The 27,085-nt window shown below is 40.1% G+C and overlaps 1 protein-coding gene across 2 annotated transcripts in view; it reads right to left on the bottom strand.

Moving 5' to 3' along the window:
• The window catches only part of LOC138080855 (contactin-associated protein-like 3), a 185,463-nt gene extending 167,354 nt beyond the window's left edge, over positions 1-18,109 (bottom strand). For both annotated transcript variants that reach the window (XM_068973702.1, XM_068973703.1), the window contains exons 1-2: positions 17,983-18,109; positions 1,855-2,048 (exon numbers count right to left, since the gene is read on the bottom strand). In XM_068973702.1, coding sequence (XP_068829803.1) covers positions 1,855-1,980 — 126 coding nt within the window. In that variant the 5' untranslated portion in view covers positions 1,981-2,048; positions 17,983-18,109. The remainder of the gene's footprint in view (positions 1-1,854; positions 2,049-17,982) is intronic.
• Positions 18,110-27,085: the final 8,976 nt, after the last annotated feature.

Below are 27,085 nucleotides of genomic sequence, written 5' to 3'. Positions count from 1 at the left end.
AGTGCTGAAGAATTGATGCTTCTGAACTGTGGTGTTGGAGAAGACTCTTGAGAGTCCCTTGGACTGCAAGGAGATCCAACCAGTCCATTCTGAAGGAGATCAGCCCTGGGATTTCTTTGGAAGGAATGATGCTAAAGCTGAAACTCCAATACCTTGGCCACCTCATGGGAAGAGTAGACGCATGGGAAAAGACTCTGATGCTGGGAGGGATTGGGGACAGGAGGAGAAGGGGACAACAGAGGATGAGATGGCTGGATGGCATCACTGACTCGATGGACAGGAGTTTGGGTGAACTCTGGGAGTTGGTGATGGACAGGGAGGCCTGGCGTGCTGCAGTTCATGGGGTTGCAAAGAGTCGGACACGACTGAGTTACTGAATTAAACTGAACTGAATAACTGCTTCCAATCATGTACATGGCAACTGCTTGTTTGGAAACTTTGTCAGGCAGCCCTAAAGGCACTCACAATTTCCTTCCCATTTTATTCTTTTAATTAGTGTTAGATAATTAACTAGTTCTTGATTCAATTTACATCAACATTTACTGACAAACTTAATAATAAGTGCTCCAGAGACAAAAAAATTAAGTAGACCACTATCTATTAGGTCTTAACATAACATTAGTGTCTAAGGAAACTCAAATGAGGGCAATTTGTTACCCAACACATATTATCATTTTGTTGCCTATTAGCCTTATTGATACTAGGTTTTTAGCTGACATTTTTCCTCTTACGGTGACAATTCAGAAAAAAAAATTAAGTTACACAACATCCTTAGACTAAGTTAAATGGAAGACACATTGTATATTTTTTTAATTGTGGTAAAATATATATAATATAACGTTTAGCCCTTAGACATTTTGAAATGCACAACTCTACACATTAACATCCACACTGCTGTGCAACCATGACCCCCACCCATTTCCAGAACTTTTCATCTGCTCAAACTGAAACCCTGTCCCCATTGAACACTAACAGCTCATTCCTTGCTCCTCCGAATTCCTAAGTTACATTTTTAATAAAAAGGAAAAAAGTAATTTTGTCTCCATTTGACAAATTTTCAGGCCGCACACCCCCACCCCGCCCATTGGTTGCCCCACCACCCAATTGCAAACCCTGGGCGGATCTTTACAACACTCTTCTTTGGAAGCTTTTCACTTGAAGCAAACTGTGATTTAAAGATATGAAACCCTAACTATGTAGTCGCTTACATATATTTTAAAATTCCAAAAGTTAAGCAAACAAAACTTAATTCTTCTAAAAGGAGCATGAGCATGTGATCAGAATAGAAACTGTCACTGATGTAAATTAAAGTAGTTATGATTCAAAGAATCCTAACCATATATTGTCCATGAATTACAAGGAGCCACATGGTACTCAGGGTCCTGTTGGAGAAGGAATTCAACACATGCCTCAAGAAGTCCTCCACAGAAAGACTCTCCATTACATCAATTTTTAAATGTTCTGAGTCTTTTAGAAATTTCGATTTATCAGAGGACACAGAAAAACATAAATATGCTTTAATTAAAAAAATGCTCAGGCAATACAAACTACTATGCCTGATATTAAACAAAAATAAAGTGAGCTGCATGTGATTTTTTTAAACCTTAGACTACACACTGTTTAAAGAAATAATGGGAAGACATTCCCCTTACATTGTTTTACTTTTTACTTATTTCATAAATTATACATAGACAGTATATTCTAAAATGTCACCTGTGCCTTACATTCAGTGGGAATATTTTTGAGTAATTTAGGAGGCTCTGTTTCTGTAGTTGACCTGATAGATGGGCATCAAAATGTTGTACCTGGCATAGTTCATACTCTGACAGACTGCTTTTCAATAGATGCACATACCCAGATGCTTTCCTCTCGTCGATATTGCTTCCAGTTCCTCCCGCCATCACTGAACATCAGGAGGTAGCTGGTCACCCAGTCGGAGCTCCCGTATCCTCCCTGGGTGGCCACAGCTGTGACCTCCATTCTCTCTCCAAGGTCAATCTGCAGCCACTGGTATTTATTTGACACAAGAGGAGACCAGCCACCAGCTCCTTTTTGTGGGGAATAGAAAAAAGAAAAATGATAAAGATGGAGAAATTTTGAAATTTTTATTAACCTGGAAGAATAATATCATAAATGAAATTTATAAAAATCATAGTTTCACATTCTTCCTTATATAATATATGTTATAATATAATATAATTATAAGATAATATAATGCCTCATAATTACACACACCTATACAAACAAAAAATAAAAACACAAGTCAAGTGTAAATGAATGAAACTTATATTAACTGGATTGTCCATAACCCCTGACTCTTTGTGGTTTGGGGGTCCCACTAAGTAAAAGTGCTTAATATAACAGGTGGACAACAGGCCATCACATCAGTGCTTGAAACTAGTGTCTTTATTGGCTTTAATGCATGACTTGCCCTCTGCTGGCCGTAAGGAAAATACCCAGACCATGGCAGAACTAGAAAATCTTAATTTTGGATTCTTAACATGAGGAACTACAGTGTTGAGTACTGGGATAACAAAGATGGTTATGGTATAGCCCTGCACTCAAGGTGCTCATGGACTCATAATAGAGAGAATAACTTGAGAACAATTCAAAGAATAGCTTGAAAGGCAACATGGGAGTGGTGAAGATGAAACTAATTTCTGTGCAGGGGAGCGAGGGTTCTGAACAGGCAGGAGGTAGGATGAATGAGAATCCAGAGGAGGCTAACGATAAGGAGTTTCTCGCATATTGATAAAAATAGGTGCAAAGTAGAAATTACTGGGCTTTGTTTTTGCCAGTGCCTGTAAGAAACCAACGAATTACAGATTTCTGAGAATGTATTATTTGTTTATTTTGTTCTTCCATTTATTAGAAAGATGAGTTTTGAATTTGGGTTTAGATATCATATTATAATATGTTTTGTTCATTTAAATTATTATGCAATATAAAATTGGGAAATAGATCTGAAATGAAATCTAGAACTGATATTTTGCTAATTATCCATGTCTAGAAAACAATGTCATGTAAACAACCCCTAACATGAAAAAAGTAGCTTTAAAAGTTTTTTCCCATTATTCTTACACCTAATTTGAGACTCTCATAATAAAGCCTGATACTGTAGGCAACATTTATTATCTTCTTATTAAGGGCAGTTATTAACATCCACACCCTGTTTACTAAAACTGTTATGACTCAGTGCACATCAGGAGATGTGTGACATGGTTACAGGACAGCTCAAAGGGAAATGGAAGTGGGGTACTTACATCAGTGTGTGGAGCCGTCACCAGCAAGTCACCAGCAAGTGGGCACATCTATCGCTTCACTATGTCCTCTGTTAATTGCACTGCATGTATAACCCTTAGTTCAGTCTGAAGCTTACGGATTCTTTCTGTGACTTCCTCATTTCCTGTAGTAAATCTTTGTTCCAATATTATAAATTTTCTTCTCACTGTGTCACAAGCACAATATCTTTTCCTTTGATCCAGAATCTTAAATATGCCACATTTTTGGTTGTTCTGTAATACATTTTTTAACTTTCTATGTTGAAATAATTTCAGATTTACCAAAGAGTTGCAAAGATGGGTAGGGAATTCCTGTCTCCTAATGTTAATTTCTGACATCACCATGGCACTTTACTCAAACCTAAGCTATTAACACTGGTACAAGGTTAAGGAAATGATCAACTTTATTTTGATGTCTCCAGTTTTTCTACTAACTCACTTTTCTGTTCCAGGATCCTGTGTTGCATTTAGTCACCGTGTCTCCTTAGAGTTCTACAACCTGTGAAAGTTTCTCAATCTTTCTTTGTCTTTAATTACAGGACTGATTATCACCCAACACCTTCCTGCTACTTCTATTCATTTGTGCAAAGGTCCCAATTAGTATCTGATGAATGAGAAGTCCCTCTGAGTTCTAGCTGAGGGCTAACTAATAGTCCCAAGTAACATTACTTGGCAATTGCCTGTAATTTTGTAACCAAAATAAGTCAAATATCAGGTGTTGTCATTTAGCTGTCACTTTAACTTAGAGGTTCTATTTACAAAATTTTTTATGAATCCTTTTGAATCTCTGAGAAACTATTAAATGTCCTGTATTCTGACTTATATTAGTATCAGAGGATGTACTGATGATACACTTCTTAACAAAACTTCACAATCTTTCTGTGTCATCTTTAATCTCTTTTGAAGTCAGGAAGTAACATTAACATGTTATGAGTACCACATGTACAGAAACACAACAGACCAAAAAGTATCAGCATGTTTCCAGCATGTTGCCTTGGGACCAGCCTCTCTCACAGATACATCTATATCTCTGTCAACCAGTCTTCAACATCTGCAGGTAATCGACCTTGAACACTTCATATCCCTTACCTGTGGTGAGGAGGTGCTACTGGTATGCAAATTAAGCTATTTGATTAAGTAGGTACTCTGCTAAAGTAATGAAACTGCAGAATCCCCCGTGCCGTGGGGCAATTCATTTCAGTTAGATAACACAGCCACGGGGTAATCCCCAGATACCTGCTGGGTGATGATGTGAGTTACTGTGCTTTTGCTCATTCGCATGGTCCACAGAGGTGACTGCCTCCTTTTCTAATGACTGAAAAAAGTGAGAAATGCACAAATATAACCTGAACACTGTCAGGGAGCACCGAGCAATCTAACTGACCAGTAGAGCTGAACCACTGTTCTGCAATAAACGAGATAAACAAGAGAAAATAAAGTAGCCAAAACTTCTCACAAGCATAGGATGTGCTAAGAACCCTCCCAGATGCTCCAAGTGTTACTTGACACACACCCTGCTAGTAAGACACGTGATACAGTCTCTGCTTTGCAAAGAAGAAACAACCATTTTAGGTTCTGATGAGGGTGTTTTATTAAAGCTTAGCTCCCTTTTCATTCTCTACCCCTTCGAAGAACACATCTCTGTGATTTGTCAGCTGTTCAGCAATGTTTGTTTATTGATAGCCAGACTGTATTTAATATTGCTATACTGGCAGACATGGACTTCCCAGGTGGTTCGGTGGTGAAGAATCCACCTGCCAATGCAGGAGGCTCAGGTTCAGTCCCTGGGTCTGGAAGATCCTCTGGAGAAGGAAATGCCAACCCACTCCAGTATTCTTGCCTGGGAAATCCCATGGACAGAGAAGCCTGGCAGGCTATCGTCCATGGGGTCCCAGAGAGTTGAACAAGATTCAGGGACTAAAATAGCAAACAATTGGCAGATATATTGGAAGGTTTGTCTCCACTTATTCCTGTGTGACTTCTTCCCCCACCTTTGGTCGGCTCAGACACAGGCAGTGACTTGCATCGTTGGAGGAGAAGAAAGGTTGAACAGGAAACTCTCAGCTGGGGCCTTAATTATCCTGGTCACTGACCACAATGACAATGACCCCTGCTCCTGGTGACCATGGGGCATGAACTGTCATAAAGATTGTCAGCTTTGTGCTGAGAGGGAAATTACCCAGAGCTGAAAAGAAAAATAATTTCATGCCTTCCTCAACTTTCAACAAGATTCAGAGCAGAGAGGTACCCAAGGGACCAATGTCAAATGGGTTAATTTGAAGTGAAGAGACCCACCCATCTCCAGGGCATCTATATGTCAAGTAAGTAAATGACTAAATTGAAACTGTCACCAAGGAAAGTTTCCCTTTAAGATCTCCATTACATTGTCTCAAATGGATCTTATCAAGCTCTGTGTGTTTTTTTCCTCACTTAAATTCATCATAATTCACAGAAGAGGCTTCCCTGGTGACTCAGATGGACCCGGGATTGATCTCTGGGTCATGAAGATTCCCTGGAGAAGGGAATGACTACCCCTTCAGTGTTCTTGCCTGGAGAATTCCATGGACACAGGAGCCTGGTGGGCTATGGTTTTTCCAGTAGTCACATATGGATGTGAGAACTGGACCATAACGAAGGCTGAGTGCCGAAGAACTGATGCCTCTGAATTGTGGTGCTGGAGAAGACTCTTGAGAGTCCCTTGGCCTGCAAGGAGATCAAACCAGTCAATCCTAAAGGAAATCAACCCTAAATAGTCATTGGAAGGACTGATGCTGAAGCTGAAGCTCCAATACTTTGGACAGCTGATGTGAAAAGCCAACTCACTGGAGAAGGCCCTAATGCTGGGAAAGACTGAAGGCAAAAGGATAAGGTGAAAGTAGAGTATGAGATGGTTGGATAGCATTACTGACTCAATGGACACGAATCTGAGCAAACTCTGGGTGAGAGTGAAGGCAAGAAAGCCTGGCATACTGCAGTCCATGGGATCATAAAGAGTCAGACACAATTTAACAACTGAACAACAGCACCAAATTCACAGGAGACATATTACTGATTCCAGGTGGGGCTGGGTGAGTAGGGAGAGGATGAGAGCATCAGGAATGACAGATGTTCCAGGAAAGAGGGGCTGATGGGTGGGCAGGCTCTGGGAATGCTCTCTGACCTGCCTGCTCAGAGATCTCTGGGCTTTAAATACTGATGCTTTTGTCACAACCCCACCTACAGTGCTGAGGAAAATTTAAGCATATGCTCCAGCTCTGATTTCTTAAGAAGCAGTTTCAACTGTCTACATATACCATTCCTGACTATCAAGACGCAGAGAAAACACAGAAACTTTGCCTCTGGGACCTGTCTAGGTAACCTCTGATCCCCTTTCTGCTGTACTCCCAGAAATCTGCTAGCAGCCTGAGCAGGAGAGAATAGACCGTTTTCCAAAAAGTGCATGCATACAGGGGGGGAGGGGCGGAGGGGACTCACACAGCAGCCTAGTAAAACACATTCCTGTACTAAATGCAAACATACTCTGTAATGGCTTCGTAAGAAGATAATTCAAAATAAAATTTTAAAGTGTATACTGATTAATTTAAATGCCAGTAGTATTAAGAGGGGAGAAAACACAGTGTGACTGTTCACCTGTGACTCCCTGAAGTTCTGTCTGAAACATCCCAAGGGACAACTTTCAATGCCTGTGGCATTTAACATTCACTGCTGCAGCTCTTTCTGCATAAAATAAAGAAATATCCATTGCTACTGTGTGTTTTGTTTTGCTTCTCATATACACTAATGTTAGGTAGGGAGTTAGGCATTAGCAACAAGGGATGGCCTAGCCTAAAGGGATGCAAGCTGATCTCTAAATCTCACCCCAGACATGACCAGGAAAGCTCACAAATATGCTACAAAAATAACCACAGAGACTTTTCCAACTGCTGCGCAAGCACTCAAGGCACATAATGGATACAAACTAACCACAGGGGCTTCTCCAACTCCAGCACACAGTGCCCTTGATGCACAGATGTGTCCTCAAGTGACCTCAGGCAGCCAGGGGCCCATTCAGTTCAGGTCAGTTCAGTTCAGTCGCTCAGTCGTGTCCAACTCTTTGTGACCCCGTGAATCGCAGCACTCCAGGCCTCCCTGTCCATCACCAAATCCCAGAGTTCACTCAGACTCACGTCCATCGAGTCCGTGATGCCATCCAGCCATCTTCTGTCATCCCCTTCTCCTCCTGCCCCCAATCCATCCCAGCATCAGAGTCTTTTCCAATGACTCAACTCTTCGCATGAGGTGGCCAAAGTACTGGAGTTTCAGCTTTAGCATCATTCCTTCCAAAGAAATCCCAGGGCTGATCTCCTTCAGAATGGACTGGTTGGATCTCCTTGCAGTCCAAGGGACTCTCAAGAGTCTTCTCCAACACCACAGTGCAAAAGCATCTATTCTTTGGCGCTCAGCCCTCTTCACAGTCCAACTCTCACATCCATACATGACCACAGGAAAAACCATAGCCTTGACTAGACGGACCTTAGTCGGCAAAGTAATGTCTCTGCTTTTGAATATACTATCTAGGTTGGTCATAACTTTTCTTCCAAGGAGTAAGCGTCTTTTAACTTCATGGCTGCAGTCACCATCTGCAGTGATTTTGGGGCCCCAAAAAATAAAGTCTGACACTGTTTCAACTGTTTCCCCATCTATTTTCCATGAAGTGATGGGACCGGATGCCATGATCTTCGTTTTCTGAATGTTGAGTTTTAAGCCAACTTTTTCACTCTCCTCTTTTACTTTCACCAAGAGGCTTTTTAGTTCCTCTTCACTTTCTGCCATAAGGGTGGTGGTTCATAAATATTCTATATATATACCCATTTGATTATAACAGACTAAATTATGGGAAAGTCATGTGCAATAAAGCCTACTGTTATGTAACTTGCAACTGTCAGCCAGCCTTGAGCATACATCTATTTGCATTCCTTTTCCTGATTGGTGGCTGGTACAAGCCCTACCTTGCACAAGGCAGAACCAAGAGGAGAAGATGGGAAGTATTAAAAAGGGAAAGTCGAGAGGGATCGTGGCCACTCCTTCAGGGTCAGGTACTCCCTCCTCTCAGGAGTGTACTATTCATTGTCTAATAAAAGATCTGTCGGCTTGAGCTGTAACTGAGCTGTAAACCAGTCTGTTGTTTCAAATTCTTGCCACAACAAGACAGGAGCCTGAGACATCCTGCCTGCATGAGCTGTAATTAGTCCATCCTTCCAAATCTTTGTAAACCAACCTGACACTCCTAACCAAGTGTTAGAAAACATACAGTAGAGAGACAATCAGAGTTGGGGTGATTTTTAGCTCTTCAGTTATTTGTCTGAATTTCTGTACTGACAAGACTATAAGATGATTTTGCTAATTTCTCATCTTAGAAATAAAATGAGAATTTCCCAGCAAGCCTCTAAGCCATGCAAGCATGTAGTGCTTCACTATGACTGAATGACATGTATGACCAAGCTTATTTGTTCATCTCCTGTGAAATCTTCACGTTTACCAAAGGTGCAGCTCTGAGATCTGATCTAATTCTATAAAAGCATCATTGCGCATCTCTCAGAGGGCCCCTGAGTTACTCAGAGTAATGGATCATTCGTGGGGTCATTCAGAATAGGCATCATTTCCCTCTGATGTGTAGAGAACAGCAGGGAATCCAGGATGTCCAGAAGGCCAGGAGGCCAGGCATTCTACTCCAAGGCCCCCACCACTTCCCACGGACACGCCATTACACTGAAGTCAATGGCCCCTTTTTAAATTAAATACAGTATGGGATCATGTCAGGGAAATAACCATGAGGACTAAATTATCCATCCATACTTGACTGCTCACTCAGCCAGAAGCCTCTGGGAAAAGTTCCATTGATGGTAAAAGTTATATTTTCTTTAGTGATGTTATTTAGCTGAATTCATTACACTTTGTAAGCACACTGTGAAAGCCTTGGATAAAAAGAGTATGTACCGACAACTTGTTATATAAAATAGAATAGTAAAGTGAGACTGCAAAAAGGATGAGATCTAAGCATCACAAAATGCAAATACAACTGATATAGGAGCATTTGGGGGAGGGGAGTTGGCATTCATCCCCAATCTGTCAAGGCGAAGCCCCTCCACTGGATTTCCTTGAAGGAAGCACAACAACAAGGGAGGAATCCATTGCAAAAATCACACTGTAGAGAGAACAAGGAACCCCTGAAATAACATCTTCCAGTCAGCAACTGATCCAGAAGCTCCTCATTATGTTCAGAGCAAAGGCAGGAGCAACTGACGAAAGGTCCCACTAAGATATTCCATCAGCCTTAGTCACTGGCTATGGTCTTCCTGAACCAGTTTCTATGTCACCAGTTAAACTAGCAATTCAGGGTTGCTCTGTGCTTTAACATGGGACTCTTGTATCTTGAGTGATACCAGATGCCTCATGAACGGTTGCTAATTGAACCTCACCCCTTTGGCAGGATTGAAGACCACCTCAATTGGGATGTCTTTCCTCATGACTCCAAAAAAGAAAAAAGGAATATCCCCACAAGAAGCAATGGAATTACATTGTATAAGTAAAGCAGTATGAGGTGGTGGGGCAAAACGTATCTTCATAGGGATGCCAATATTAAAAGTGGAGTAAACAATGACATCATAGTGTATTCAGGATGGTGATGGTTTACTCGCTAAGCCATGTCTGACTGTTGCGACTCCGTGAACTGCAGCCCACCAGGCTCCTCTGTCCATGGGATTTCGCAGGCAAGAATACTGGAGTGGGTGGCCATTGCCTCCTCCAGGGGATCTTCCTGATCCAGGAATTGAACCTGGGTCTCCTGCATTGCAGGCAGATTCTTTACTGACTAAGCCACTAGCCCTCATTCATCTCAAGAATACATACTGTTAAGTAAATAACTTTCATGAACATTTCTGTATACTACACACAACATAAAAATGAATTACTTTGGGGGAAAAAAAGAAGCTGAATTTGCTAGACAACTATTTTAGAATTTGGATAGTGCTTAGAAGAGCTTCTACATACCTTTGGGGAAGTTGCCAAGTACATCATAGATAGCATTTACTCTTGGAAAAATACTATGGCAAAATTGTTGCCACCTTGAGATACTTACTGTGCAGATTATAAACACAGACATAATTCTGCAAAGATAATCCATTGTGTTTTTCACTCCTCTCTCCAGCAAATCCTGTTAGCCAGTGATCACTATCCCCTTATGCCCTAGAGAAGCCAAGGAGGACAAAGACCAACTCAGAAAATAGGCAACAGTACGTGTGGTGTCTCTCTCTTTGTCAGAAAGGAGAGATGGAAGCCCAGAGGACTGTGGGAAAGAGGGGAAACGGAGGAAGGTTAAAGGGTGGTGGGAGAAGTGATTCAGACACCTTGTTCAGGAATGAAGTTCCAGGGGGATAAAGAAAGTGAGAGGCATAAACAAGCAGAAGAGAGGCTTTCTTGGGGCCCATTTGGAATTTGGGGCGATCACCTTGTAGGGGCTGTACCTTGTAGGGGCTGTGCAGTCATTACTAACAGTTTCCAACAATTTCTGGTTTTCTCCCTTCCAGGCACAGGGAGGATTGCACTTCCATGCCCCCTGGTGGTTGAGAGGGGCTATGTGACCACCTCTGGCCAACAAGCTGAGTGGCCGCAATAGGTCACTTCTGGATAGGACAAAACCATTCAAAGGTTTCCCTGCCCCACTCCATCCCCCACATAGTGACCCAGAAGTCCCCACAGGCCACCAAAATGGGGCATAGAAGTTAAATGAGAGTCTGACTGAATCTGAACAGGTTAACTTGACAAAGACAAATTAAATCTGTAATCAAGGTAACTCAGGCTGGAAACCAAATGAGACTCAAGGTCAGGCTTCAGGGAGGCAAGGAGTGACACCAGACAGATTCCTGAAGGGACAGTGACTTATTCCCTGGGAACATGATCTTACCAAGAGGTATATCTGCCATAGGTTTCAGGAATGGGTGCCCAGTAATCCCCAGTGTTAAGAGCAGACAAACGTCCCTCAGCAGATAACAAGGAGCTGAGACCCCAACATGGGGCACCCCTCCCACTGTTCAGCTCCATGAGGGCAGAAGCCCATCTGCAAACCCAAACACTGTCTTGGAAAGAAGTAGGAGCAAAGAAATCTGAGCATCCCTGGAAGATGTTCTTCTGTTCAAAAGAGGCTATGAATCCAAAACAGACTGAAGATTATTATTATTTTGGGGGTAGTTCTATAATTTGGGCTACATGATAGACAGAAATGACAACACTGTCTCCCTGGAGGTTGCTGACGACACTGAAAACATGCTTGGTTTGTTCTGGTTTGTGTCATCTAGTGCCTTAGGCTCTATGGGGGTACACTGAAGACTCTAGATCTTGAAAAGGACCATGGAAGAATCAGAAAAGATGAGTTCTGTGCAATTCCATATGACAACTCTATGGCCCAGTCTGCACAAACTCTGGGATTTGACGGTTTCTCCTCCCACATGCTACTAACATGCATTTTATGATTTTATTTATTTGTTTGGCCTTGCTCCATGGCATGTGAGACCTTGGTTCCCTGACCAGGGACTGAACCTAAGTCCCCTGTATTGGAAGCGTGAGTCAACAATTGGATCCCAGGGAAGTTCCTGCAGTCATGCACTTTAGAGGAGCTGTGATTTAATGACGTTACATGGTTGTCAGGACAGTGCTGCCCAGGCCTTAGTATGTGGGTGTACTTTACAGATGCTGTTACACTGACTTATTCATTGCACTCAACAACCACAGTGCATCTGCAGGAGCACTTGTTTAAAAAATTATACTAACAACAGCAAAAAATGGTGGCTTCAAGAAAAATGTGCATTGGGCTTAATTGGTCTAAAAACTTTTATCAGCACAGACAAAAAGAATGCAAACTCTGACATCCAGAGGCAACAATTTCCCAGTATATTCATATATCTATAAAAATTTGATTCACAAGCTCTTTTATGGCAATTTGAATTGCTCAGACTAGTATTTGGGAATACTGACCAGTTCCACCAGGCTTCTAGCCTGCGAATAAAAGATAGGAATATTTGAGAACTATGATTCTATGAAAAAATAAGAGAGGAAAGTTAATTATTATAAGATTTGCATCATAAATTTTTGATGTAATATTCTGATTTATATCAGGAATTGACATACTTTTAGACATTTTAAATTATTATTCACTCTTTCCATTTTTTTTAACTTTGTTATAACAAAGAGTGAGTTTTATATCATATCTTATTTGGGATACTGCAGAATCCAAATAATCAGACATTGCAGGTTATAAGAAAATGTTCACTGTCTAATGCCCAGGTCTAAGCATTTTCTCCTAATGTAATCATACATCTTTATTTTCTGCTAAAACCTATTGCATTAACTTGTACTAGTAAATGTACTTCCTAACTTGAAAAACATGTATCTTAAAACTGAGAATAGTTCTAAAATGCTTAGTCATTCACTGTATTGGAACTTTAGAAAAAATCTTTCTTGGCTCCACCAAAATATATGTCTATTTTGAGGAAATGGGATCAATGTCTCAGTATGAGAAAGGTGAAGAATTACAAAGAGAAAAGAAAACATCCAGTCATTTCAGCTTGTTTCCATCTACTTTCTGTTGGCAATACACAATACAGCAATCTGAAATGTCATTTTTGATCAGGTTAAATTTGAAGCAATCTCATTTGCACTGTCACTGACGAGTGGCTTGCTGCAGTAGAGTGCATGAATTTCAGCATCTGGGCCATGAATAGAGTGGTTCCTCTTTCTGGGATTAATGGCTTATGCAAGCATTTTGGAAAAACAAAAAAGAACATGATACCATGCAGGGCCCTATGGGGCTCCTGGGCACAACTTTCTATGTCCCTCATTTCTTTGATTACTGGAAACAGCCTTCATTCAGCCTCTATGACCTTCCCTGAGTTCCAATGGGCAGATTCATGCAGTTGTTAATTAGGGAAGGGAGGGATGTGAGACCAGAAAGAAACAGTCAAGAGCAGCCTTTGGACAAAGACGTTCCCCCATCAATGGATATACACAACAATATCTTTGAGCTATTTCGCAGATATTGAAGCTGCCTCGAGGTGGGAGAAGTTAACGATTAATGACAGTATGCTGCCCACAAGTCTGGAGACCCCAGGCCAATTGGACCTGAAGGTTGACTCCATTTACCTCACCACCAAACCATCAGAAGAGCATCCCTGAGCTGATCACATCCTCTTTGAACAACTGCTATAAAAACTCTCATTATCTTTCCAAAGTGTGGACACATGATTTTAAAAGCACTAATCCCACTGCGGCCCTCTTTGCCTGGCAAGGTAATAAAGATATCCTTTACCACTTCACCCCAAACTCTTGAGAGAGTCATTTCCTAGGCAGGTTGATAAGAAGTCTAGGGGTTCCCAAGGGGAGAGGGGTCTGGAATTCTCAAGGAGGAAGAAAGGACAACTTTTTTTCCCTCTACATTCCTTAGGATTATTTAACAATAATGTATCCTTCCTGAGGACAGCCTCTGGATTAAACCTTCCGGCTAATCCTGTTATCTTAAAGTGTAAATTATGGGAGTAGGTGTGGTGAGGTCTTTACGACCTCCAGACATTCTTTGGATTCATTGGAGAGTATATACCTCCATTGCTAACACTAGCAAGCAGGTACTCTTTCTACCCCCTTCTGATGTCTATGTCAGAAGATTTCTCTATCTCCTTTATACTTTAATGAAACCTTATTACACAAAAGCTCTGAGCCATCAAGCCTCATCTCTGACCCCAGATTGAATTCTTCTCCTCCAGAAGCCAAGAATCCCAGTATCTTTGCGTGATTCAACAACAGCCTTTCACTCTACCTCTTAGATTCAATTCAGCACCAGTATACAGAGAAACTGAGCTATTGGCCTCAAGCAAAATATGTGTATGCTGCTGTGCTTAGTCATTCAGTTGTGTCCAACTCTTTGGGACCTCATGGACTACAGCCTGCCAGTCTTCTGTCCATGGGGATTCTCCAGCCAAGAATGATAGGGGAAGCATGCTGACTGAAACTGCCCATCCTGGCCAGACACCATAGTAAACATTTGCATAAGTTATTTTACAACAGAAGGTCCTGGTAAGGAACACAGAACTAATAAGCCACCACCAACAGGAAGAGTTTGGGAAAGGTCAAAAGGTGACACCATGTGTCCAACCACCTCCCAGAATCCTTCTTGCTGGCATCCATCTTGGCTGAGCAATGAGTGTGCCACCCTGAAGGACTCTGAGTCAGAATGATTGGCCAAAGACAACCTGGAAACTAATCCCATCACCATAAAACCGGAGGCTGCAAGCCACGTGACAGCAGTTCTCCCAGGTTCCCTTAACCTACTGCTCTCTATCCGGGCACCCCTTCCCAATAAAATCTCCTTGCTTTATCAATCAGCACATGTGTCTCTTTGGACAATTTAATTCTGAGTGTTAGACAAGAGCCCACTTTCGGGCTCTGGAAGGAGTCCCCCTTCTGCAACAAGAATGCTGGAGTAGGTTGCTATGCTCTCCTCTAGGGGAATCTTCCCAACCCAGGGGTCAAACCCAGGTCTCCTGCATTGCAGGCAGATTCTTTACCATCTGAGCCACCAGGGAAGCCCAAGAATACTATCCCGTTCTCCAAGGGATCTTTCCAATTCAGGAATTGAATTGGGATCTCCTGCATTGTAGGTGGATTCTTTATCAGCTGAGCCATCAGCGAAGCCCAAAGATGTGTATACTTCCTTCTGCTGCTGGCGCCGCTAAGTCGCTTCAGTCGTGTAGGACTCTGTGCAACCGCGTAGACGGCAGCCCACCAGGCTCCCCCGTCCCTGGGATTCTCCAGGCAAGAACACTGGAGTGGGTTGCCATTTCCTTCTCCAGTGCATGAAAATGAAAAGTGAAAGTGAAGTCACTCAGTCATGTCCGACTCCTAGTGACCCCATGGACTGCAGCCTACCAGGCTCCTCCCCCCATGGGATTTTCCAGGCAAGAGTACTGGAGTGGGTTGCCATTGCCTTCTCCGATACTTCCTTCTAATCAACTTCAATTAGCTTCTGGTCAGAACCACACATTTCACTATCACACCTGTGTTTACAGATCACATGATTACAGAGAACACAGCGATGCTGGAATCTGAAATGCTACAGAGCCGGTCTGAGGAGTAACAATAATTGTAAAAACAAAAGGCTATTTTTATATGCAAAATACAGAATGAAAGTCCAGCATGGTTTACCCTAAGATAGTCTTTGGTTCGGTTTTGTTTTTTTAACTTTCGTCTGGAAAAACTTGGATAAACTGGATAAAGTTTCCTTAGGAGATTTTTTAGATGAAAAAAACAAAGTCATATTACAACATTCTTATTTAGAATATACAGATTTCAGCAATCTTATTTTTACGAGAAATATTTGGTAACATAATTCTAGGAAATATCAACTTAATATTAATGGAAATAAAAGCAGCCAATATGATTAGACTCTCTGCTTGGGTTCTGCCTGTCCCTGGAAACACGTGGATCTACCCTGACTTCTCTGCTCATCCCTCTCAATATCCTTCACAGACCTCTTTTTCCTATTTATTGTAAAGTCTTCTCTAAGAACTAGTTTACTCCTTTTCATAAATTAATAGAAAACAAAATAAATATATAAATAAAATGTAAAAGCAAAAAAATATATAAAAAGAAAAGCATTAAATGTGCAATAAATTCTAATATATAAGTATTGTTATGTGTTGAATCACTGATGTACTTTAAACTCATCAGATACCTTCAGTTTTGAATTTTTTGACTTTGGTTTATACAGGGGGTCAAATTTATAGATAGATACACACTCACACAATCAAATGTTATACATAGATTATTCTCTTATCACCTTTATACATCAGGTAGATGAAGTGATAGGCTATTATGTATAAAGCTCTTGGTGGAAGCTGTAATATTCTAATGAACATTCTAGAAGTTCAGTGACTTCTGGGCAAAATAAGAAACTAGGAATGTAAGACAGGCTACCTTCTTTAAAACCTGCGAATATCATAACATAGACCAAGGGAACTTTAACCATATATCAGGGAGTCCAACATGATTTTCATTGCTATATGATACACAAAATATTTTTTTAAAGCTAAAACTACTATATATGAAGCACCATCATCATCATTATGCTCATTCTGCTCATCCACATTTTATACTATCCATATTTTACCTCACAGTAATCTAAAGTGAACTAATATGTTCTCCAGCATTCACCAAGGCAAAGGAAATGCCAAAAAAGACTCCAAGATGCTGACTTTTAACAGAAAACACACATAAATAATCCTTTATAAGGAATATTGATAAATTGTGCTATCTAAAGCATGCTTTAGAAATGGGTCTGAAATCAGGTGGTAGCATCTAGAAATATTTAGCGAACTCTACATATACGCAATCAGAACAGCAGCAACCATTAAAAAAACCTCATTAGCTGATTGCCACTCTCTTTAATTAATTTAAACTTAATTAATTGAAACTTAATTAATTTAAATTTGCAAAGAGAGTTGTTTAAATATAGAAGGTAAGCTTTGTACTTAGCATTTTATAATAATGGCTTATCATACTCTGAGTTATTAATTTTTTAATTAAATATAATAGAAATAAGTTCATCTCAAACTCCAGGATTTTCCCATCTAATGTTTATAAACTTTCCAGTGCTACCATACTGACAGTAGTAGAGTCCTGAATCATAAAACAATTTGACATACGCAAATTTGAAACACAACACACAAGCCCCTTGAGCTTCTTTAAACTAATAAAATATGGCTTATTTAGGTTTTACAATTTTAAGGCAACCACTGGAAAGTTTATATGATAAGCTGATATTAAAGTAACCATCAGACCAAAAATGGGTAATTTTGATAATTTAATTGATCTCATTGAAATCTAGATTATGGATGATGCTTTGAGGAGTAAATATCTGCCCATAAAAATCCCTTTTCCTGGGCAAAGATCATAAAGGTGGGCAATTAACAGACATGCCTTTCCACCATGAGTTGAATGAGTTTCTTCACCTGTTTTCTTACTTTCCCCTGCCCATCGCTTACTAGGTTTTGGAATTTGATTCTTAAGGACACAGTAATTCAAGCTAGACTCAAAAGCTAATCTTAGAAAATGTCAAAGAGGGAGAAACAGTCAATCTCCTAGTAGTATTTCCAGAGTTTACAGCAGTGCTTTTACATGAGACAGTTAATTTTAACTTTTACTTTCTGAAAAAATCTTTCATTTAAAAAAATCTATATCTCTTAAAAAACACCAAAACATTTGAGCTTTGCGTGTATGTATTCATGTGTTTAAATCACTGAATTAATATTTGTGCAACAGGAAAAGTAGTTTACTCAACAACATTCAAGTAGCAAAAGTCGATGAGTATCTTTCCAAAAAATAAGTCACTAACTCCTTTCCCACTAATAGGAAGGGGATCTTTATTTTCAGTAGCAGTCTTCACCTGGTCTCCTCAGGCCAAGTCCTGGGGTGAAGTCATTTTCCCATCACATCCTATGGCAGCTTCACATCTCACAGACATACGCAGTGGCCTATTCAGTTTTCCCCAGTGGCTGTGACCCTGGCTCTTCGTGTCTTGTTTTAGTTATTCCTGACCAGCACACTTGCTTAGTCACCCTTCTATAACCTGTTCTAAAACTAAAAACGTAGATGAACAAGCAAACAGTTTCAGACTCACCATCCCTGCGGTTAAGACTTGCAAAGCCAGGGCCATGGCTACTAGACAGCTCTGAGGAACTGGTGAAGGAAGCCCGAGGCAAGGAGGACGCCAGAGGAGCATCACAGTTATCTGGGGGGAGAAACACCACATTCTGGTTAACACACTGATTGACGCTTTTCTGTCTTCTCTTCCTGTCTTCTTCCTTCCCTTTTACTTTCATTTCCTTCTCATTCCCCTCCCACTCTCTATCTTTTTCATCCTTAATTTCCTTTCCTTTAATCAACAGGGCTAGGAAAGCATTAGAGCCTATAGCAAACATTAGTCTTGATCAGAGGTTTATTAGTAATGTTTAACATCGGGCTGAGTGGTAGCATTTGTCACTTCCCCATGGTGTATATTGTTCCTCGTGCCAAGCAAGAGACTTGGGTTCAATCTCTTGGTCAGGAAGAACCCCCAGAGGAGGAAATGGCAACCCACTCCAGTATTCTGACCTGGCAAATCCCATGGACAGAGGAGTTACAATCCACGGAGTCATTAAAGAGTCAGATACGACTGAGCAACTAGACAACAAAAACACTGGTGTAAATACTTATACTGTGGTCAGTTCAAGGCTATCAATGTGATGTCACTAATCATGAAGTTGGAAAGAGAATGTATATATTACATCATTATATAGTAGTTTCACCATGCAGATTCAAGGTATGTAAATAACCTCAAGAGATTAGATAAGAGTAAGATGCCATAAAATAAAGTAGCAAACACCCTCTTCCAACAACACAAGAGAAGACTCTACACATGGACAAAACCAGATGGTCAACACTGAAATCAGATTGATTATATTCTTTGCAGCCAAAGATGGAGAAGCTCTATACAGTTAGCAAAAACATCAGTTAGCTGACTGTGGCTCAGACCGTGAACCCCTTTTTGCCAAACTCAGACTTAAATTGAAGAAAGTAGGGAAAACCACTAGACCATTCAGGTATGACCTAAACCAAATCCCTTATGATTACACAGTGGAATTGAGAAATAGATTTAAGGGACTAGATCTAATAGACAGAGTGCCTAATGAACTATGGATGGAGGTTCATGACATTGTACAAGAGACAGGGATGAAAATGATCCCCAAGAAAAACAAATGTTAAAAAGCAAAATGGCTGTCTGAGGAAGCCTTACAAATAGCTGTGAAGAGAAGCCAAAAGCAAAAGAGAAAAGGAAAGATATACCCATTTGAATGCAGAGTTTCAAAGAATAACAAGGAGAGAAAAGAAAGCCTTCCTCAGTGATCAATGCAAAGACATAGAGGAAAGCAACAGAATGGGAAAAACAAGAGATCTTTTCAAGAAAAGTAGAGATACCAAGGGGATATTTCAGACAAAGATGGACTCAATAAAGCACAGAAATTGTATGGACCTAACAGAAGCAGATGATATTAAGAAGAGGTGGCAAGAATACACAGAAGAACTGTACAAAAAAGATCTTCAAACCCAGAGAATCATGATGGTGTGATTATTCACCTAGAGCCAGACATCCTGGAATGTGAAATCAAGTGGGCCTTAGAAAGCTTCACTACGAACAAAGCTAGTGGAGGTGATGGAATTCCAGTTGAGCTATTTCAAATCCTGGAAGATGATACTGTGAAAGCACTGCACTCAATATGCCAGCAAATTAGAAAAACTCAACAGTGGCCACCGGATTGGAAAAGGTCAATTTTCATTCCAATCCCAAAGAAAGGCAATACCAAAAAATGCTCAAACTACTGCACAAGTGCACTCATCTTACACGTTAGTAAAGTAATGCTCAAAATTCTCTAAGCCAGGCTTCAATAGTACGTGAACCATGACTTCCAGATATTCAAGCTGGTTTTAGAAAAGTTAGAGAAACCAGAGATGAAATTGCCAACATCCACTGGATCATCGAAAAAGCAAGAGAATTCCAAAAAAACTCTACATCTGCTTTATTGACTATGTCAAAGCCTTTGACTGTGTGCACCACAACAAACTCTGGAAAATTCTTCAAGAGATGGGAATACCAGACCACCTGACCTGCCCCTTGAGAAATTTGTATGCAGGTCAGGAAGCAAGAGTTCGAACTGGACATGGAACAACAGACTGGTTCCAAATGGGAAAAGGAGTACGTCAAGGCTGTATATTGTCACCCTGATTATTTAACTTATATGCAGAGTACATCATGAGAAATGCTGGGGTAGATGAAACACAAGCTGGAATCAAGATTGCTGGAAGAAATATCAGTAACCTCAGATATGCAGATGACACCACTCTTATAGCAGAAATTGAAGAAGAACTAAAGAGCCTCTTGATGAAAGTGAAAGAAGAGAGTGAAAAAGTTGGCTTAAAACTCAACATTCAGAAAACTAGGATCATGACATCCAGTCATGCCAAATAGATGGGGAAACAATGGAAGCAGTGAGAGACTTTATTTTTTGGGTCTCCAAAATTACTGCAGATGGTGACTGCAGCCATGAAATTAAAAGACATTTACTCCATGGAAGGAAATTTCTGACCAACCTAGACAGCATATTAAAAAGCAGAGACATTACTTTGCCAACAAAGGTCTGTCTAGTCAAGGCTACGGTTTTTCCAGTAGCCATATATGGATGTGAGAGTTGGACTATAAAGAAAGTGAAATGAAGTGAAGTCACTCAGTCGTGTCTGACTCTTTGTGACCCCATGGACTGTAGCCTACCAGGCTCCTCCCTCCATGGGATTCTCCAGGCAAGAGTACTGGAGTGGGCTGCCATAAAGAAAGCTGAGTGCCAAAGAACTGATGCTTTTGAACTGTGGTGTTGGAGAAGACTCTTGAGAGTCCCTTGGACTGCAAGGAGATCCAACCAGTTCATTCTAAAGGAGATCAGTCCTGGGTGTTCTTTGGAAGGACTGATGCTAAAGCTGAAACTCCAATACTTTGGTCACCTCATGCGAAGAGTTGAGTCATTGGAAAAGACTCTGATGCTGGGAGGGATTGGGGGCAGGAGGAGAAGGGGGAGACAGAGGATGAGATGGCTGGATGGCATCACCGACTCGAAGGATGTGAGTCTGAGTGAACTCCAGGAGTTGGTGATGGACAGGGAGGCCTGGCGTGCTGCGATTCATGGGGTCACAAAGAGTTGGACATGACTGAGCAACTGAACTGAACTGAACTGAACATAAGCTCAGACTACAACGATTGCAAATAGGAAGATAGTATATCTAAGGTATCAGTTTTCTCTAGTTTGAACTGAAGATTCATTAGAGGTTCAATCAAAAGCCCAGGAGGGTTTTTCATAGAACTTGAAACACTGAACCACACAGTTCAAGGATTCTTAAGAACATGCTGTACAGATATGATTTAGCAGGTTTGTTAAGATGAAAAGAAAATATTACATCTTAATTTTCACTAACCTCTATCTAAATTCTTGCATATTCTTCAATCACAAATGTAGACCAAAGAGACTGTTCAGTAGTGCTATGCATTTGTTACCAACATAAGTTACAGATACCTAGAAATATTGTTTATGGTCCTCCTTACTTCAAAATAACAGTACTTATTAAAATCACCACTAGATCTTATTATTTAATGCTTAATAATTAAGATATATTATAATTTCTAATATATTGATATCAGTATCTCAATATAACTATTTACTTTGTAACCAGATGTATACATTTTATGCATTTACAAGCATTGCTCTGAAAAGCCATCACAGCTTCAGCAAAGTGCCAGAATCCATGGCACAAAGAAGAGCAAAGAATCTCCCGTAGTGAGTGTGTGCATCATAGGTATAAAGCTGTTAAGATATTACTGGGACATTATCATTACTGCGACATTTTTCAGAAAATTCCAGAAGATGGGGATCATCCACAATCCATAGTCAGCTGTTCTAACTCAAATGTTAACACGACACTTTCTCAGGGGTGACAGCCTGTTGAGCAGATGGAGCCTGCATCATTTCCTCCTTTAAATAAAGGGGTTCCTGGGATCTAAGTAACCTCCTCAAAGTCACAAAGCTGTTTGAGGGTAAGTGAGGATTATTTCCATCAACTGCTTAACTTGGCAAGCCTGCTCCTTTCCCAGCTTCCTCCTCACCCCAGCACAGCTTTCCTTCTAAGTCTGGCCAGATGCTCCCCGCTTAAGCACATCTTTCTCATCTCACCATTTTGGGATCTCTCTTTACTGAATTGTAAACTTAACGAGGACCAAGTGTGGATTCTGGAGCCAGATGGGGTGTGGGTTTGGCGTTTACCACGCTGCCTACTGTTGGGATGTCAGTGACTTTCCCTAAGCTTCAGTTATATCATCTGTACAATGAGGATGTTACACCACTGAATAACACAACTGGACAAAAGGAAATCATACAGCTATAGAGTTTCTATGAGGACTAAAGTATTTGTTTTTATATTACTTTCAGTATGGTAACACAAGTCATCAAATAAACTTCTTCAAAATAGTCTATAAGCATATTTTCCCCATAGAGAGATACATAAGGCAGCATTCAGAGTTCCACGTCATATTTTCATTTTTTATTATTTCTTCAAAAGAGACCATATGAATCTTAGTCTTTTTTAAAAAGAGTGAGATGTTATCACTTTTGTGATACAATATTTGCATTTGAGAAACAATTTTAAAAGTAATAGCTTTCTTTACAACCCTAATTGTTCCAATTCAATTTCACACAGTCAAATCTGAGAATGCACACGATCAAAAAACATGACCATGTCCCATTACATAGAAGAGCAACTCTGCATATGCTTTCCATGCATTCACTGTGTTTCTAAGTAAATAATATTCAAGCAACGTGAAGGCTCAGATGCCACCCAAAATCTCCCTAACTATTGTTTTCTATCTGAAATGTCTATATTTTATGCTATAATTCCTGGAGACAAAACTGTAAAGACCCAATTTAATTTTTGTCTGGAATTGTTAAAAAATATTTGATTTCCACTGAATATCATTCTTATCAATATTCTGATAAATACTGTTTCTATCCCCCAATAAGGATGAATCCCGAAATGCTTCAAAGCTACAAGAATTATTCATAAACAATTGTTTTTAACAACTGAGATAGCAAAACAATCGATAAGTACACTATTTACCACCTAGGCAGGAAAAAGAAGTGAGTACAAGTAATAAACTTATAAGAATTAACAAGTGAAAATAGATAATATTACAGTTAAATAGGCTAAAGTAAGTTTATTTCTCTTTGTAATAACCACTCATAATAATAACCACCTCGTAATAACCAGGCATACTCCCTGGAATGAAAAGGACAGTGTGGTGTGCTTAATCCACATAACTGGGGTTCCATTTTCATGCAGATTCCAAATCCATGTCTTCACTACTTTGGACTCCAGTTCTGAATTTAGTCAACTGTTCTGGGGGCACTGGTCAATTTCTAACCCTCAGCTACACATTGCAGAGGAGTTGATGAACCCTTGGAATCTACAGGACATTCTAAGCTTATAAGACTGGCATGCAGGACACTCTAGCGACCCTTGCATAATTTTCCAGCTTCAGTCATCTGCCACCACCCTCACTTGCTCCCAAAAATCTGTGCGGCAGCAGGTCCCAGTGTGTTCATATCTGCAGCTACCCAATGTGGGTCTACTTTGGCACCTTTCTGCATGCCATGAGCTTGCATAACTATACTAGATCCAGTTGTTTAATTTCATGACCCTCAATGCCCACTCTGGTAGGAAATAGGGTGGAGGACAGCAGAGGTGATTTCTAATTTCTTGCTTTTTCCAATAAGTTATGCATTCTAATAGTAGAGCATCCTTGGTGGCTCAGACAGTAAAGAATGTGCTTGCAATGCAGAAGACCTGGGTTCCATCTCTGGGCTGGGAAGATCCTCTGGAGAAGGGAATGGTCACCCACTCCAGTATTCTTGCCTGGAAAATTCCACAGACAGAGGAGCATGGTGGGCTACAGTTCATGGGGTCACAAAGAGTCAGACACAACTGAGCAACTCACACTTCCACTTTTCTAATAGTAGAACATATTTATATCTTTGCCAGAACAAAGTCAGAAAGGGAGCATTAGACCATGTTCCTGGTTAATTTATTTAATTCACACATGCATATGTATTATGCCTAGCCATTAACAGAGTCCAAAGATGAGCACTTTTATTTTTACTTCTTTGTTGTTCAGTCCTTCAGTAGTGTCTGACTCTGTGATCCCATGGACTGCAGCATACCAGACTGCCCTGTTCTTCACCATCTCCCGGGTTTGCTCAAACTCATGTCCATTGAGTCAGTGATGCCGTCCAACCATCTCATCCTCTGCCTCGCCCTTCTCCTCCTGCCTCCAACTTTTCCCAGCATCAAGGTCTTTTCTAATGAGTCAGCTCTTCACATCAGGTGGCCAAAGTATTGGAGCTTCAGCTTCAGTATCGGTCCTTCAGTTACAAATAAATATTCTTTCCCTCCCTAATTTTGCATCATAATCATTTCATCAAGTCATAAACACTCCTTTCTTTAGTGAAGACTCTTGGTTATCAGTTCAGTTCAGTCGCTAGTCATGTCCTACTCTTTGTGACCCCATGGACTGCAGCACGCCAGGCCTCCCTGTCCATCACCAACTCCCAGAGTTTACTCAAACTCTTGTCCATTGAGTTGGTGATGCCATCCAACCATCTCATCCTCTGTCATCCCCTTCTCCTCCTGCCCTCAATCTCTCCCAGCATCAGGGTCTTTTCAAATGAGTCGGCTCTTCACATCAGGTGGCCAAAGTACTGGAGTTTCAGCTCCAACATCAGTCTTTCCAATGAACACCCAGGACGGATCTCCTTTAGAATGGACTGGTTGGACTCCTTGCAGTCCAAGGGACTCGCAAGAGTCTTCTCCAACACCACAGTTCAAAAGCATTAATTCTTCGGTACTCAGATTTCTTTATAGTCCAACTCTCACATCCATACATGACTGCTGGAAAATGCCAAGGAGTAAGCGTCTTTTAATTTCATGGCTGTAGTCACCATCTGGAGTGATTTTGGAGCCCAAAAAAATAAAGCCTCTCACCGTTTCCATTGTTTCCCCATCTATTTGTCATGAAGGGATGGGACAGAATGCCACGATCTTAGTTTTCAAAAGCATCAGTTCTTCAACGCTCAGCCTTCTTTTACTTCTTTAGGCTCCTTTTAACAAATAAATCTAGACCTGAAAGTTGCATGTAAAATTATTCTTCAGGGTTGAAATTTTCACTTTTCACTGTAAATCAAATAGCAACATTATAAGAACAGACTGTCATTAATTTTAGTGCTGCAACATAGCAATTTAATACCCATTAATTAAAACTATTACTAGGTTGCCTGTGGTATAAATTCAAAACAATCATTGTTATTATAATTAAATTATACATCATGTTCCCCACAGTGGTTTCATACTGGTAGAGTTTTCTTTTTCAGATCACTGCATCTGTTAAATACCTTGCATATTTTTTGAGAAAAGTTTAAATCATAAAATAGTGCATTCCAAAGTCTGATATCTAAATGGCAGAGAATATTTAGCTAGGTAAGTACTTTTTAATAAAAAGTACTTCCTGCTTAGTGATCTGATTTCGAACTTCAAGAAAATCAGGAACTCTAATACAAAAAGTCAGTTTTGAAAACCCTTCCTCTTAGAGCTGAAATCAATGAATTTGAAAATAGGAAGTCATGGAGAAAAGTCAATGAACCAACAACTAACTCTTTGAAAGATTAATAGAACTGAAAATCCTTTGGCCAGACTAGTTTAGATTAAAAAGCCACAACTTATTAATATCTGAAATGAAATTAAGGACATAAATACAGATTCCATGGAGATTAAAAGGATAATAAAGGAATAGTATGAGAAACTCTATGTCCATAAATTTGATCATCTAGATGAAATGGACCAATTCCTTGAAAATACAATTTATATCTAATAAAGAATTTGAAACAATAATTCAAATATTTGTTTTCAAATGTTTTTTAAAAATATATAATAATAACCTTCCAAAAGAGAAAGCACCAAGTCCAAATGGCTTCACTGGTGAATTCTGCAAAACACTTAAGGAAGAAATCATGCCACATCTCCATAATCCCTTTTAGAAAATAAAAGCAGAGGGAATAATTTATGCCTTATTCCATAAGGCCCATATTACCACAATATAAAAATCAGTCACAGATACTACAAGAAAAGAAACCCTGCATACCAATATTTCTCATGAACACAGATGCAAAATCCTCAACAAAACATTAGCAATCAAATCAAACAATGTACAAGAATAATTACATACTGCAAACAAGTAGAATTTGACCCAGGTATGCAGGGCTGGTTTAACATTCAAAAATCAATTTATACAATCCTTCATATCAACAAGCATAGATGCAGAAAAGCATCTGACAAAATCCAACACCTACTGATGGCAAAAACTCTTGGTACACTAGGAATAAAGGTGAACACCCTCAAGTTGATAAAGAATATATACAAAAAACTTACAGCTAACATGACATTTATTGGTGAAAAATTCGAAGTTTTCCCACTAAGATAAAGAAGTAGGCAATGATTTTCCATCTCAAAACACCTTTTCCAAATCCTACTGGAAGCTTACTTAATACAATTAAACAAGAAAAGGAAATTTAAAAAGATACAGATTAGGAAGGAAAACTCTGTCTTTATTCATGGATGACAGGATTATCTCTATAAAAAAATCTAAAAGAATAGAAAAAAAGAACTTCTGGAATTAAAGTGGTTATAACAAAGCCAAAGGATACATGTTAATATACAAAATCAATCGTGTTTCAATATACCAATTTACAAATGGAATTAAGGATCTGAAACACAATGCCATTTATATTTAGTTCAGTTCAGTTCAGTTCAGTCTCTCACTCGTGTCCGACTCTTTGCAACCCATGGACCACATCATGCCAGGTCTCCCTGACCATCATCAACTCACAAAGCCTACTCAAACTCATGTCCATTGAGTCAGTGATGCAATCCAGTCATCTCATCCTCTGTCATCCCCTTCTCCTCCTGCCTTCAATCTTTCCAGCATCAGGGTCTTTTCCAATGAGTCAGCTCTTCACATCAGATGGCCAGAGTATTGGAGTTTCAGCTTCAATATCAGTCCTTCCAATGAACACCCAGGAGAGATCTCCTTTAGGATGGAC

This window comes from Capricornis sumatraensis, chromosome 6 (assembly GCF_032405125.1).
Source record: "Capricornis sumatraensis isolate serow.1 chromosome 6, serow.2, whole genome shotgun sequence".
In the NCBI taxonomy this organism is placed as follows: domain Eukaryota; kingdom Metazoa; phylum Chordata; class Mammalia; order Artiodactyla; family Bovidae; genus Capricornis; species Capricornis sumatraensis.
The sequence above is the reverse complement of the archived record's forward strand: the minus strand, read 5'-3'. Positions and strand labels throughout refer to the sequence as shown.